Source organism: Pantherophis guttatus, chromosome 1 (genome assembly GCF_059756535.1).
Source record: "Pantherophis guttatus breed Tessera chromosome 1, ASM5975653v1, whole genome shotgun sequence".
Classification (NCBI taxonomy): domain Eukaryota; kingdom Metazoa; phylum Chordata; class Lepidosauria; order Squamata; family Colubridae; genus Pantherophis; species Pantherophis guttatus.
In genome coordinates, this window is record NC_142063.1 from 34,403,778 (window position 1) to 34,418,614 (window position 14,837).

At 36.6% G+C, this 14,837-nt stretch overlaps 1 protein-coding gene across 16 annotated transcripts in view; it reads left to right on the top strand.

Annotated features, from left to right (window-relative positions):
• Positions 1-14,837, top strand: part of SYNE2 (spectrin repeat containing nuclear envelope protein 2) — a 220,818-nt gene that overhangs the window by 30,389 nt on the left and 175,592 nt on the right. For all 16 annotated transcript variants that reach the window (XM_034433561.3, XM_034433565.3, XM_034433563.3 and 13 more), the window contains 9 exons: positions 791-886; positions 2,547-2,624; positions 3,250-3,342; positions 4,017-4,198; positions 6,461-6,657; positions 8,365-8,465; positions 9,363-9,464; positions 11,393-11,530; positions 12,741-12,905. In XM_034433561.3, the coding sequence (XP_034289452.2) occupies positions 791-886; positions 2,547-2,624; positions 3,250-3,342; positions 4,017-4,198; positions 6,461-6,657; positions 8,365-8,465; positions 9,363-9,464; positions 11,393-11,530; positions 12,741-12,905 (1,152 nt within the window). The remainder of the gene's footprint in view (positions 1-790; positions 887-2,546; positions 2,625-3,249; positions 3,343-4,016; positions 4,199-6,460; positions 6,658-8,364; positions 8,466-9,362; positions 9,465-11,392; positions 11,531-12,740; positions 12,906-14,837) is intronic.

Below are 14,837 nucleotides of genomic sequence, written 5' to 3' on the forward strand. Positions count from 1 at the left end.
GCATAGATTTTTTTTTCCATGTGTGTAAAAAAATAACTGGTTAGAGCTGATAATTAAACCAGCATTGTGGATTTATTGGCTCAGTTGATCATCTTTTACCACTTAAACAGCACTAGATTGAAGTATGACTCAGCATGTTATAGGGTAGCTGCGTTGGTGGCAGCTCAGATCAACAGATCTGAGAATGGGCAACCTGTTTTGGCCCATTTGGAACAGTGAAAGTTTTGCTTGCACTTTCACTAAATTGCTGATATGATAGATAGTCACAAAATGCCTAATGATCAGGCTGGTGAATATTGCTCCCAAACATTCCTTGTGGTCTCTCAGAGGGATCAGTAATTCAGCAGTTTACAGTAGCTTTATCTTTTGAAGGGTAGGGAAAGGACAAGCCCCCACCAGGTTTATTTACAAATTGATTTAGAAATCTATAAATACAAAGATGATGCTAGAGACTGATGCTTTGTTTTTCAAATTGGCAGATTCTTTACTTTCATTATAAGTACTACTAATTAAAACATATGTTTAAAAAGTACTAAAATCTCATGGAATAGGAAGCCTAGCAAGAAAGTGTCGCTTAACCTATAATTGATAGTATGACAATAACTAGTGGGTTTTTATGATGACCCAGAGACTAACACACTGAGAACTGGTTGCTAAAATATTTGTACAAGAGCCCCTTCGGTCCAGGAGAAAAACCAAAATATGCATTCAATTATGCATACCATCTTGTTGTAATGTATACTAAGGCCACTATAGTATATATAACCAAATATACATAATTATTCTGCAGCATCCATCACCTTCTCTTATCTTGGACTTGTATTCAGACATTGGGAAGGGACATGTGCTTTTGGATCTACTGGAGGTCCTTTCCGGACAACAATTGGTAAGAGTATTATGAATAACTCAACCATAAGAATTCATAGAAAGGCTTTGTACATGTTTCTCAGAGTCAGATAAACAAATCTGAGAAACCAGGTTTCTCAGCTGAGGAAAACATAGATGCATTTCCTAAATCTTTTGTTTACTATTTATTTACTTTATTTATATCCAGCCTCTTTTATTTTTTATAAAAAACTGAAGGCAGTGAACATACCCAACACACATTCCTCCTATCTCCCCCACAACAACAATCCTGCTGAGGTAAGTTGGGTTGAGAGACAGTCACCATTGACTGTCCCTCAGTCACCTAAGGTACCCATTTGGCTTTCATAGGACTTGAACTAAAAGTCTCCTGCTTTCTAGCTTCATGCCTTAATCACTAGACCAAGCTCAGTGGTGGGTTGCTCCCGGTTCTATCCGGTTCTTTAGAACCGGTAGTAAAAGTGGCGGGAGGCTCCGCCCACCCACCTGGATGTCATAATTGACAATCTGCGCATGCGCAGAAGCTTCTGTGCAGAAACACGCACAAATGAAGCGAGCACGCACGCATGCTCCCATTGCCAACCGGTAGTAAAAGTAAGTAGAACCCATCCCTGACCAAACTGGCTCCTGCAGAGATATCCCTCTACTCAACTAGTTGAAATATCTGAATTATAAAAGCAAACTAGGTAAAATGGATAAAATGCACCATTCTATTAAAGACAGTTTCTTGTTTGGAAGATTTTGTGTTAGTATTATTTTTCAAAATGCAAAGTATTTTGTGCCAAAGGGGTTTAGGGTGGTAACTATCTCAGAACGTGTTTGTTTTTCTTCATGTATCAATTTTCCTCTTTTTGCTATAACTCCTTGAAAAAGGTAAACCCCTTGGGGCAGTGAATTTTACTTTCACTCTTTGTAAGGCATTACACATACATAGATATTCCTGCAATATTCACAAGAACAGCAGTAGCAGCATATAAGAGGACAGAACCAAAGTAGAAAATAACTTCAGCTTACAGTCATCTTCAAATATAACCAATTATTACTACATCCTTGAATTGTTCTCTTTTTTTGAAAAAAAAAATCTTTATTAAATATTTACAATAAAATTAACACACAATAATGGTTGAAAAGCAATATAGGAAGCGAAACATAGAAACACCTAAACACAGGACTAAAACCAAACAACAAACAAGACTAACCGAGACTTAAGCTCACTCTCCAATTAATATTAACTAATATCATCCTAGCCAAACATTTCAATGCAATCAAGTTCCTTTTACTAACTACAAAACAATTGGTCTGTTTTTATCAAAATTATAAAGAGTTATAAAGCCTAATAAATATCTAGTTAATCTAATTAGACAATCTTATCACCCTTCTCCTAAGTTTAACCTTCTTTTGAGCCAAACAAAACACCTGTCCCAACTTCTACTGAATCTTTCTTGTCTTTTAAGATATACGTTAGCCTGTCCATCTCAGTACATCGAAGAATCTTGTTTATTATCAGATGGTCAGGGGGCGTGTCTGCATCTTTCCACAGTTGAGCAAATGCCATTGTCCTCTTTTTATTGTCACTTTGCCTTATTAAGATTGCAATCAAGAATATATATTTACAAATAGTGAAATATTCTCACAGCTGAGATTGATCAAACTCTTCTTTTTTGTTTCTTTATATTTTATAGCCACGTGAAAAGGGATCGAACACTTTCCAGTGCAGAAGCAACATTGAAAATGCCTTAACCTTCCTGAAGAATAGATCAGTTAGTATTCCAGCTTTGAAAGGAGCCAGAGTTTATTTAGTTTCTAAAGCATTAAATGAATTATTAAATGAATTATTCAGTGTTTATTTCCAGCAATTTCACTACAAAATTAGTTACAGATCTCAGCTATTTAAGAACATTTTCCTCCATGTGAAGGACATCCAGATTGATTGTTAGGTCTCTGTGATATCTTGTACTTTTATTGTATCTGCTTTTTGCAATAAATACACATGGCAGTCCTTTTTTGGTGCCTGAATCACAATTGAGCAAGTTAGTTGTTACTTTTTCAAGGAAGAAAACCAGATATTTGTGCCCATCAAGAGTTGGATTTGGGGCACTATGTTCTCATCTTAAAGCAAGCTTATTTTCTTTCTTTGGTATTGCAGTTTATTCCACCTCTAACATTGGATCAAGATTGTCATTGTAAAAAATCATACACTAAACATTGCAGATTTGTAACACAAGCCATTCTTTCCTATGGGTGTCCTCCAAATGTCCTGGGATTGTAACTCCAAGAATTTTTCCTCTTTCAGTTGACTGGGAACTTTAGGAAATAATCTCAGCACATCTGGAGGCTCCTAGTATCTTCCTGTTCATCAAAACAATAAATCCTCCTTTTTTCCAGCTCAAACTTATAAACATCCATGTTGCTGATATCATAGAAGGAAAACCATCCATCGTGCTCGGTCTCATATGGATCATTATATTGCATTTTCATGTAAGTATTAATCAACATAAAGAGAAAAGTTTTTCAAATTTTTCAAAGTTCCAATTAGCGGTTGTCCCACAATTTCAATACAGTACTGTCTGTGTCAGTTCTGCTTCTTCTACCACGGCTAAACCAAGAAACTATTTCAAACATATAACTTGTAATGTAAAATTATTATAGCATTTGCCATTGCATTATCTCTCCTTAAATTATGGTCTTTTGGCTACAGTCAATAATTTTGGGAAGTTATTTATCCTATTTTAGCATGACTTGTACAAATTAAAGTTCGAATATTATGTTATTTATAATTGCTGTTACTTGTTGAATGTTTTCCTCCATATAGTTAATAAGGAAAATATTGAACATTTAGTTACATATTTTTTCAACTCAAATACATAGTGTTGAGATAGAATAGTTCCTAACAGGATACTAACCTCAATGTAGTGGGTCACTATACTTATTTAATGTGATAGAAAAGCCAAATCCTGCATGAAAAATGTGTCTTGTCAAAATCATGGCTAACTAGATTTTTTTTGGTAGTCTTTTTTTCTGCATGGTTTTTCTGGCTGTTATATGAGGAGCAGATCATATCAAAATCAGCCGTTTGAATTAACTCTTTCTTTTAGGTACAGTCAGACATTTTCAAATGCATTTTTCTCTTTCTTTCTGATGCCCATGGACAGATTGAAGAATTAGCCAAGGCTCTTCCTTGTGGATATAGCCATTCATCTCTGGACAGTCCAGGCACTGTGGATTTATCACCAGCAGCAAGCCCAACAGCTAGAACTAATGTCAAAGCAAAGGAACGATGGAAGATATCAGCGAAGAAGGCTGTCCTGCTGTGGGCTAAGGAACAGTGTGACAGGTATGTCAGGATAGGAAAATCAGTCTGATCCTTATACATCTGTTCTATCCCATTTCTACATTTATTTGAGCCATAGGGTAATTGCAGACAAACGCAGATCTGAGAAGCAGCTACATCTATATCAGCATATTAGTCTTAAGTATGAACCAGACCAGTTTGTGTCAGAATCCACAAAAATTATATTCTTCAAAGACCTCTAAATGCATAACATAGTATTTAAAAGATGTACCTCAACAACCACATTGAAAATTATTTTCCAGCTGCTTTTTCTTCCTGGAAAGTTCACAGTATGAAATATAACAGTTTCCGAAAGTATTTAACACTTCATAAAGCCATATTGTAGGACTCAAAATTCTAAATCTAAATTAAAAATGTAGAGGAAAAGAGAGAGAGAGAGAGATGGAAATAAGGAATAGCAACAGAGGAAGAAAAAGTGGTGTTTCTTTGTGTTGCGTATTATAAACAGAGGTTGGACTGACGTTAGAAAGCTGCAATATAGCAGGCTCTAGTTCAGAGTGTGCAAGGAATAAATGTAGTTTACTATAGTTGACTTTAAATAAAGATTATGTGAGGCTTTCCTGATTCCTTCCAAATGTTTTGGACAACAACTCCAATAATCTCTGCCCATTACAACTACTTGGAATTTATGGGAGTCAGAACCTGAAACATCTGCTATACATTACTTGAGGAAGACTGGACTGAATAAATTCATTATGAGTGCATAATATAAACAGATTGATAGTTTGCAGCTTGACTTTATAATGAATGCAGGATGAATTGGGGTAGGTAATTAGAGGTTGGTGTTGTAGCATTATAAACAAATCTTTTTGGAGAGGTGGGTGGCTGTCCTTCCAAACTCTTGCATAGTAATCAGACTGGTAATAGCTGTTGGGACTCTGCCCAGGAGATCAAAAGAGTTGGGTAAGTTATGCTGAAACAAATGGCAAACTGATTTCCTACTTCCCTCTGTGCACATCTGAAGCTTCTCCAGTAAGTGTAGTACACAAAATTATCTGCCACAACGTCCTACCTGTCAATGACTATTTCAGCTTCAACCACAACAATACATGAGCACACAACATATACAAACTTATGGTAAACCGCTCCAGGCTTGATTGCAGAAAATACGACTTCAGCAACAGAGTTGTTAATGCCTGGAATGCACTACCTGACTCTGTGGTTACTTCCCAAACCCCCACAACTTTAACCTTAGACTGTCTACTGTTGACCTCACCCCATTCCTAAGAGGTCTGTAAGGGGCGTGCATAAGTGCACCAGCGTGCCTACTGTCCCTGTCCTACTGTTCCATTTATTTGTATCCATTTCATGTATTCATAATCATGTTTATACTTATATCTGTAATCTTATGCATGCTTGACAAGTACAAATAAATGAAAAAAATAAATGAAAATGAAATGAAAGTTCAGCAAATGATGCCTGTGTTGATCAATGAGCCATTTCGTCTCTCTGCACCCAGGAAACACCTATTAGGTTGCACCTAAATGCAACCCATTCTCTACCTGTGTGGAGCTTTCTCATTTTCAAGTCTGTATTCTGCTTGTGATGGAAGTTATGTACAGGATTGGGAAGAGCTCTTATAACTATGAATTTATGGGATTGTTGGGCTAAATGGGCATAGGAAGTGAAGGTAGTATTTGCTGAGTCTTTTTGTGGTTCTCTGTTGTGCAGACAGAACACAGAACTGATTTCCCATTTTGCAAGTCATTCAGTTACTCTTCTAACTGAATAACTTTTATTTCATTTTTCATATGTAATTAGACAAGAAATCTATCTGATACAAGTACATTCCTTCCTTGTTTATTTTCAGTTTAAGTTGTTTGGTCAGCATTCATCTGGCTGAACTGCATAGAAAGAAAGTGTGCTGTAAGGAACAAATGGTGTGAAGTTTCTTTCAAAATATATTTGAATTATGTCAGTAATCAATTTATTATGCCATGGAAAAGAACCACCCTTCCTCTAACTTTTAAGTTATAATTTCCCAGAGAGTTTCTATTGAAAGTCAGGGCAAGCTATACAGCACCTCCCACATTTTCTATTTTCTTTTCTTTAGAAAAATCTATCCATACATTTGTTAACAGAGCTTCTTTACTTTGGTCTTTAAACTAAGGGTAGAAGGATTATAGCTAGTTTTAAAATCAGGTTGAACGAACAGGCTGGTATACAAATGTTTATTTTCTTCTCCAGCATAATATTTCTTCCCTCTCTTTAATTGTGTGTGTTTTTAAATGCTTTTGATCATAGGCATGGGTCTATCAGCGTTGCAGATTTCAAATCCAGTTGGAGAAATGGGTTGGCTTTCTTAGCCATCATTCATGCCTTAAGGCCAGGCTTGGTTGATGTGGAGAAAGCAAAAGAGAGAACAAACAAGGAGAATTTGAGAGAGGCGTTTCAAATAGCAGAGAAGGAACTCAGTATACCCCGTCTGCTGGAACCTGAAGGTAACTCAGATTTTACATGCACTTTAGCTTCAATCTGCTTGGTGTTGAGTTTTGAACATCGTCAATCCCAGCAGTGCTTACTGTATTGTGCTGGTTTATTTTACCAATTTTGGTCTTGCCTTGCTTTCCCTTGCTTTCCCTTGCCTTAATATTATTAATATTAGATTATTACTATTAATATTATTAAATTGGAATAGATAAAATGATGCGACTATTAAGGAAAAACAACATGCATATTAAAAGTGGCAGTGACAGAGATACAATCAAACATATACTTTGCAATTTTGTTTAATATCACTATCAAGCATACTTTTCTGTAATCCTTTTGATTGTTTTTAGAGATATGAAGTTATTTCAGGTCAAACCGCAGATTCATTTGTGTCAGGATGGTCTGATTCTGCAGTTCTAGTATAAGATACTTAAGAGGGCATGGGGTGAAGGAGAACTCTGCAACCTCTTCAGCCATGAGGGTTCTTCAGGGTTCTTCTCGATTGGATTTAGAGCTAGGTCTAACACTGTGAAAGAGATGTGGTGGCTCAGTGGCTAGGACACTGAGCTTGTCGATCGAAAGGTGGCAGTTCAGCGGTTCGAATCCCTAGTGCTGTGTAACAGGGTGAGCTCCCATTACTCGTCCCAGCTTCTGCCAATTTAGCAGTTCGAAAGCATGTAAAAAATGCAAGTAGAAAAATAGGAACCACTTTTGGTGGGAAGGTAACAGCGTTCCGTGCGCCTTTGGCGTTTAGTCATGCCGGCTATGTGACCATGGAGACATCTTCAGACAGCGCTGGCTCTTCGGGAGATGAGCACATACTGTATGTGCAAGGGGAACCTTTACCTTTACCTAATACTGTGAACAGATTGTTTACAGGCTTTCTTGGTGAATAATTTATCCACCTCACCCCACCCTCGAGAACCTTATTCAGGCTGATAACTGCATTTCCAAAAGTAGCAAGCTGGGCCACACTAAAATGTTCAGAAGCTTCTTCTTGGAAATTCTGAGCTTCTTTGACATTGAGAAAGGGAGATGACATATATTGGGTGGCAGAGATTTCATTCAAAGATGGGAAAGGCTATTGCATTTCATTCTTGCTAGGGGTCCAGAAGTATTTGTCCCATGATTTCCTTCTCTATCTGCTATGTAAAAGAAAGGACTGATAACATAATTTCCCACTAGGAAATATCAGGGTGAATCCCTGTAATCTCTCAAATACTTCATACTGTTTTACGTATGAATTATCAATATTGTTTCCCAAGGAAATAAGGCAGCAGGCAGGAGATAGAAGCATTGGGGAGTTAAATTGGAAGACTCTCCATCACACTGAGTCTGTCTCCTGCCTCTGCACAAATTTGAGGAGGTAAAATAAAATTTTACCCGTCATTGGTCAATAACCAATTGAACCATTGTGAGAATAGTCACAATTGCTGCATTGTCACATAACAATACTTTTTGTTGAACAAGCTATATTGGTTTCATTTATACATAATGTTAAATTAGAATGAATGGTTCATAAACTGTGCTAAATAGAAATCCAGAAAAAATAATTTATGTATGATCCAGACAATTTTGCAATCCACCTCAAATACAATTATGGGCAATGCAGATCTAATCAGTAATATACATAGTGGCTGGGTTTTCTGGACAGCAGTGCATTGTATTATTAGAAGTTTCTACTTTGGAATATATTCAAAGCTCTTGGCATTCCACAGATGTTGATGTCACCAGTCCAGATGAAAAATCCATCATGACTTATGTGGCTCAGTTTCTCCAGTATTTTAAAAGTTTACCTGTGGCTGAAGATAGAATGCAGGTACAGTATGTGATAGCTAAATGTTTTTAATATATATATTTTGCACCCTGTTTTTTTTTTCCAATTTTATCTATGACTGTTTTATCTTTGTAGAAAATCCATGCTGTGATAAATTTTATTTTTCTGAATTTAATTAGACCTGCAGCTAGTTTAGGTGGAACATTCACTGATAATTAATGTCTCTTAAGATTATGATCTTGTTACATATATAATGCTAAATCATTTTTAAAAAATCATGGTTTATTAAAACAAGTAATATGTGCTAATGGTTTGGTTCATACATTACACTAAATTAATACAAAAAGTTCATATGATGATTTAGGAGCCTAGGTGGTTAGGAGCAGTGATTAGAATGCAGCATTGTAGGCAAATTCCACCCACAGTCTGGATTTCAATCCTTATGAGGCTTGAGGTCCATTCAGTCTTCCATCCTTCTGATGTCAGTAAAATGAGGGCCTGGATTGTTGGGGACAATATGCTGACTTTGTAAACCACCCAGAGAGTGCTGTGAAGCGCTATGGGGTGATATATAAGTCTAAGTGCTATTGCTATAGCTCTGGTGCAATATGTGAATATAGCGAGATTGATATATTCTAGACACTGTATCACATGCTAAACTATGGTTTATTTTAACCATATTTATTGGGTGAAGCATAGAGGTTTCAGTCACAGATTATGCTGAATTATGCTGTAAACACTCAATGTTTGGGTCAAACGACTTACTGAGCCAAAACTAAACAAGTGATATGAATTAGAAGCAAATATATTTCACAGATGTTTGCAAAACAGTCTATAAAGGCCAAAGTCTCTGGGAACAAGAGTAACAAAACACTATTTTCTGTAACAGTGCAAACAGGAATATCTGTTCAAGTGGATACATTTTTTGTTGTTTTCCAGGGAAAAATCAAAGAGACCTTGAGCTGGCTCAATGCACAGGAATGCAAGTTAACAAAGTTGCTGACTGAGCTAGAGAATGCATCCTTCTACAGGAAGTTTGAAGTAAGTAACTTTGTAAATTTATCCTTTGGAGGATTACATTATATTACAAGAAATATGAAATAATAACAACGGAGCCCTTTTTTTGGTATCTTTTTATGAAATGAAGATTTTGGATTGTGCTTTCTGTGCTGTTTTTGGTCATGGTTACAATTTTATGATAGCATTTTATGTGATTCAGGCCACATAAAGAATTCATCAGCCTTAATAAAGGCCTGGTTTTGCATGATGCCACTCCTTCTCTACTTTTTATGCAGTAGGACCTAATCAAAATAAAATTTGATTAATGATCAAATATTTATGCGTATGAAGCACAAAATTATTATTTAAAATGTTAATGACCTTTAGAGTATTACCTATACCAGTGATGGCTAACCTTTTTGGCACTGAGTGCACACCCATAATGCAATGCATGCGTGACCCCCCCTATGCGCCCCATCCCTGCCCATGTGCACGTGACCTCCCATGTGCGGCCCCCCCATGCACGCAGGCCCCCAGGGATGTGCCCCGTCCCCCGTGCATGCACACATGTTCCCTGCATATGCATGCACAGCAGAGACCAGAAAACCAACTGGCTGGTGGTAGGCGCACATGCATCCACGCGGAGCTGAGCTGGTGCGATGGCTTGCATGCCCGCAGAGAGGGCTCTGCGTGCCATCTGTGGAATGCATGCCATAGGTTTACCAACACAGACCTATACTTACTCATTTTTTAAAAAATAGTAGCTTTTCACAATCATTAAAACTGAATAAAACATATGAAGATAGGAACATTTTACATTTTGTGGCAGTTTTATGTCTGAAGTGGAATGAAAAACAATTGGGCGCATAGCTGTTAATGAACAGATCATGTAGTGTTAATGTATTTTAGTCCCCTTTTAAAACCATGCAGGTTCATCCTTACCACAGTAAATCCATGAATATGTTAGCTTCTACATCTCTGGTGTTATTGAAGAAGCCAATCATAATTGCAAAAAATATTAAAACAAAATAAATCACGGTATAAAGAATTTACCTGTCGGTCAGGAAGTTGATGATAAAGATTCAGACTACTGAGAAGAATCAGACTGAAATATTGTTGCTTAGTTTTCTGTTCCAATAATGGCCAAGCAGAAAGGATAGACATGGGTTGTGTTTATGCAATGTGATTTATCAGATTACCTAAAAATCTAACACAACCATTCATTTGGTGACCATTCAAAGTTACAATGGCTCTGAAACAAGTGACTTATGTCCATTTTTCACATTTACGACCATTGCAGCATTCCATGGTCCTGTGTTCAAAATTTGTATGCATGGCAACTGGCATGTATCTATGATGGTTGCAGTGTCCCAGGGTCATGTGATCACCTTTTGTGACCTGATAAGCAAAGTCAATGGGAAAATCAGATACATGTAAAAACGGTGTTCCTAACTTAACAATTGCAGTGATTCACTGAACAGCCGTAGCAAGAAACGTTGTAAAATGGATGCAAAACTCATTTCATAACTGTCTTGCTTAGCAATAAAAATTTTGGTCAAAGGATTGTGGTCGCGTTGTCAAGGGTTATCTGTAGTGGTATTAAAAGAACTTGTGAGTGATTTTAAGCTTGGTTAGTTTTTGTGGAATAGGCTGTTATTTGAAACTACTCCATTTTGCATATAATTCTAGTATGCAAATTATTATTTATTAAATGTATAAACTGACCAACTCCCAGTTGTAGAAAGTGTTTAAATGATATAACCAGGTTAAGTTCATTATGTGAATATTCTGTTGTTCACTTGAGCATCCATTATTCAGAGATAAACTACCCTTGTATCCAGTCCCATTTAAATATCATGTTCTATAACCATTGACAATCCTATCCTCTTAATGTCCCTAGTTCTTTTAAGTATCTGACACTGACTATATTGAGTGCACTTACTCTTTTCAATATCAATTTAAATCCTTAGGCAATGCTAACATTTACAGAAGCATTTAATGAAGAAAAAAAAGCCTTCATTCCCATTCTGGAATCTAAAAGAAAAGGGCCAGAGCTGGATGGAGATTATTCGGAGATGAAGGAAGCATGGGATAACCTATCCTATCAGGTCATTAGGATGTTCGCAGGAATTTGCATTTATTTTGTTGTTGTAAAAGGTTTCTTGTTCATGCATTTGAACATGTGGCTTCTATGAGAACACATTTCTTGCCATACAAATATGAAACAAAGATGGGAGCAATAGAATATTTTGCCAGTCAGAGGGGTAATTTATATGCTCAAAAGAACAATGGAATGGAATGGAATGGAATGGAATGGAATGGAATGGAATGGAATGGAATAGAATAGAATAGAATAGAATAGAATAGAATAGAATAGAATAGAATAGAATAGAATTCTTTATTGGACAAGTATGATTGGACACACAAGGAATTTGTCTTTGGTGCATACGCTCTCAGTGTACATAAAAAGAAAAGGTACATTCATCAAGAATCATAAGGTATAACACTTAATGATAGTCATAGGGTACAAATAAGCAATCAAATCATAGTAGGAAATCGTAAGGATACAATCACAAAGTTAAAGTCATACAGTCATAAGTGGGAGGAGATAAGTGATAGGAACGATGAGAAGATTAATAGTAATGCAGACTTAGTGAATAGTTTGACAGTGTTGGAATTATTTGTTTAGCAGGGTGATGGCGTTCGGGAAAAAACTCTTCTTGTGTCTAATTGTTCTGTGGTGCAGTGCTCTATAGCATCATTTTGAGGGTAGGAGTTGAAACAATTTATGTCCAGGATGTAAAGAGTCTGTAAATATTTTCACAGCCTTCTTTTTGACTCGTTCAGTATACAGGTCCTCAATGGAAGGCAAGTTGGTAGCCATTGTTTTTTCTGCAGGTCTATTTATCCTCTGAAGTCTGTGTCTGTCTTGTTGGGTTGCAGAACCAAACCAGACAGTTTCAAAGGTGGAGATGACAGACTCAATAATTCCTCTGTAGAATGGTTCCAGTATGTTGGTACATTTGTATGACATAAAGTATGAATAGTTGAAGGAGAAACTTCTTAATTAAGCAGTGGAACACTTGCCTTCAGAAGTTGTGGGTGCTTCATCTTGGAGATTTTTAAGAAGAAACTAGACAGTCACTTGTCTGAAATGGTATAAGGTTTCCTGCTTGAACAGGGGCTTGGATTAGAAAACCTCCAAAGTCCCTTCCAGCTCTATTCTGATTAAGCAATATGCTGGTATATTTTTGTGATATAAAGTATGAATAGTTGAAGAACCAAAATTAATAGCATTTCTCTGATTTATTTGTCTAGATGACTGAATGGAAAGCAGAGCTGGACAATATGTTACCTCCATCTCTAAATGCCACTGAGGCTTGGCTGAAAGAAACAGAGCAGCATCTGGCACACAATCTACCCATTTCTCAAGATCATTTGAAAGCAACAGCTGCCCTTGAAGAAAAATTAAGAGCTGTACAGGTTGGTTAAGTAAAGTAAAATATTTATTTTTTAATGTATTTATTGATTAAATTTATTTGCTTCCCATCTCGTGGGCAGCTTACAGCATAATAAACATTAACAAACATTAAAAGCATTGAATATAAAATGGCAGAACAAACAAAATAAAATCATTAACACAAGATGGAAAAGGAGGGTGCTGGATACGGGGGAGTAGGGAGGTGGGATTAGCTTTTAATTAATCAACCACCTCCAGTATGAAACTTTCCCATTGGATCCCCAATCATCTGACAAAACTAGGTTTTAAGGCTTTTACAAAATGTCAGGAGGGTGGCAGCCAATCTCACCTCAAGGGATAAGATGTTCTGGGGCAAGAGCTACAGAAGACAAGGCTCTTCTGGACCCCACCAGGCAAAATTCCTTTTACTAATATGTATTAGTAAAATATATCATCTTCTTATATACTTGCCTTGCTTAAAGCAACCATCATGGCATTTATTCATTCATTCATTCATTCATTCATTCATTCATTCATTCATTCATTTATTAGTTCGATTTATATGCCACCCTTCTCCGGAGACTCAGGGCAGCTTACAATGCATTAAGCAATAGCCTTCATACTTTTTGTATATACCTGCTTAGTAGGGCTTTTTGGTCCCCACTAAGCGGTGTTCTTTTTTATACAAATTCAGCTTATTGCCCCCACAAACCGGGTCCTCATTTTACCTACCTCAAAAGGATGGAAGGCTGAGTCAACCTTGAGCCTGGTGAGAATTGAACTCGCAGTAATTGCAGGCAGCTGACAGCTAAGTGCTACTTTAACAGCAGTTTAATCCGCTGCCCCACCAAGGCTCTTATTTACTGTTGTTTGTAGCACTGTTAGTACTGTAATACAATCAGAAATGCCCTTTTCCTATTATTTGGGGTACTGTGAACAATATTGAGGAAAAAAAGGACCACAAGCTTACATTTGCTTCACTATATAATGAACAAGAATCTAAACAATCAAGTAAACCCAACTTACACAAACCATTTTTGTAAGCAGCCTACATTTGCCCAAAAGAGTGAGATGGGTGGAATATAAATTTAATTAATAAATAAGTCAAATGAGTAAGCATGCATTTCTATTAGAGTTTGTCTTCTACTGTAGTATATACAGTTTTATTTTAAAATAGTCTTTATTTACATTTGTAGTTAAAAAGAAGACAAAAAGCAAACAAAAGAAAGAACAAAACGATATAACAAAAAACATAAAGGGCTATAAACAATACCTTAGTAAACTAATATTTAACATAAACCTATACAATATATTCACAATACAGTCCGGGGGAGACAGGACAACCTTTTTTTTTTTTTAATTTGATTTATATGCCGCCCTTCTCCGGAGACTCAGGGCGGCTTACAATGCGTTAAGCAATAGCCTTCATACTTTTGTATATTTATACAAAGTCAGCTTATTGCCGCCACAAACTGGGTCCTCAATTTACCTACCTTAGAAAGGATGGAAGGCTGAGTCAACCTTGAGCCTGGCGAGATTCGATCTTACTTTAATTGCAGACAGCTGGTGTTAAATTACAGTGCTCTGTCTGTTGAGCTATCCAGGCTATTTTGAGCTTATATACCAATCAGGTCTATCCGACCTCACTTTATATATGCAATAAAGTATCTTCAATATATACAATGCCTGTTTATATTATATTAATCTGATTGTTGTCTTCTTTTCGATAGCCAAATATACCATTTTTCCCAAAATAGACATGTTGGCATTTGGTCTCTGTCTTTCAATTTTTTGGTCAATCTATCTGCTTCGGCACAGTCCAGTATCTTTTTTATTATTGCTTCATCTGGTGGGATATATTTGTCTTTCCAAATCTGAGCAAATGTTATTCTTGCTGCCCGTAATTATATGCAATACGAGGTACCACAAATCTTTTTTTTATGTTTTCCGGCCTT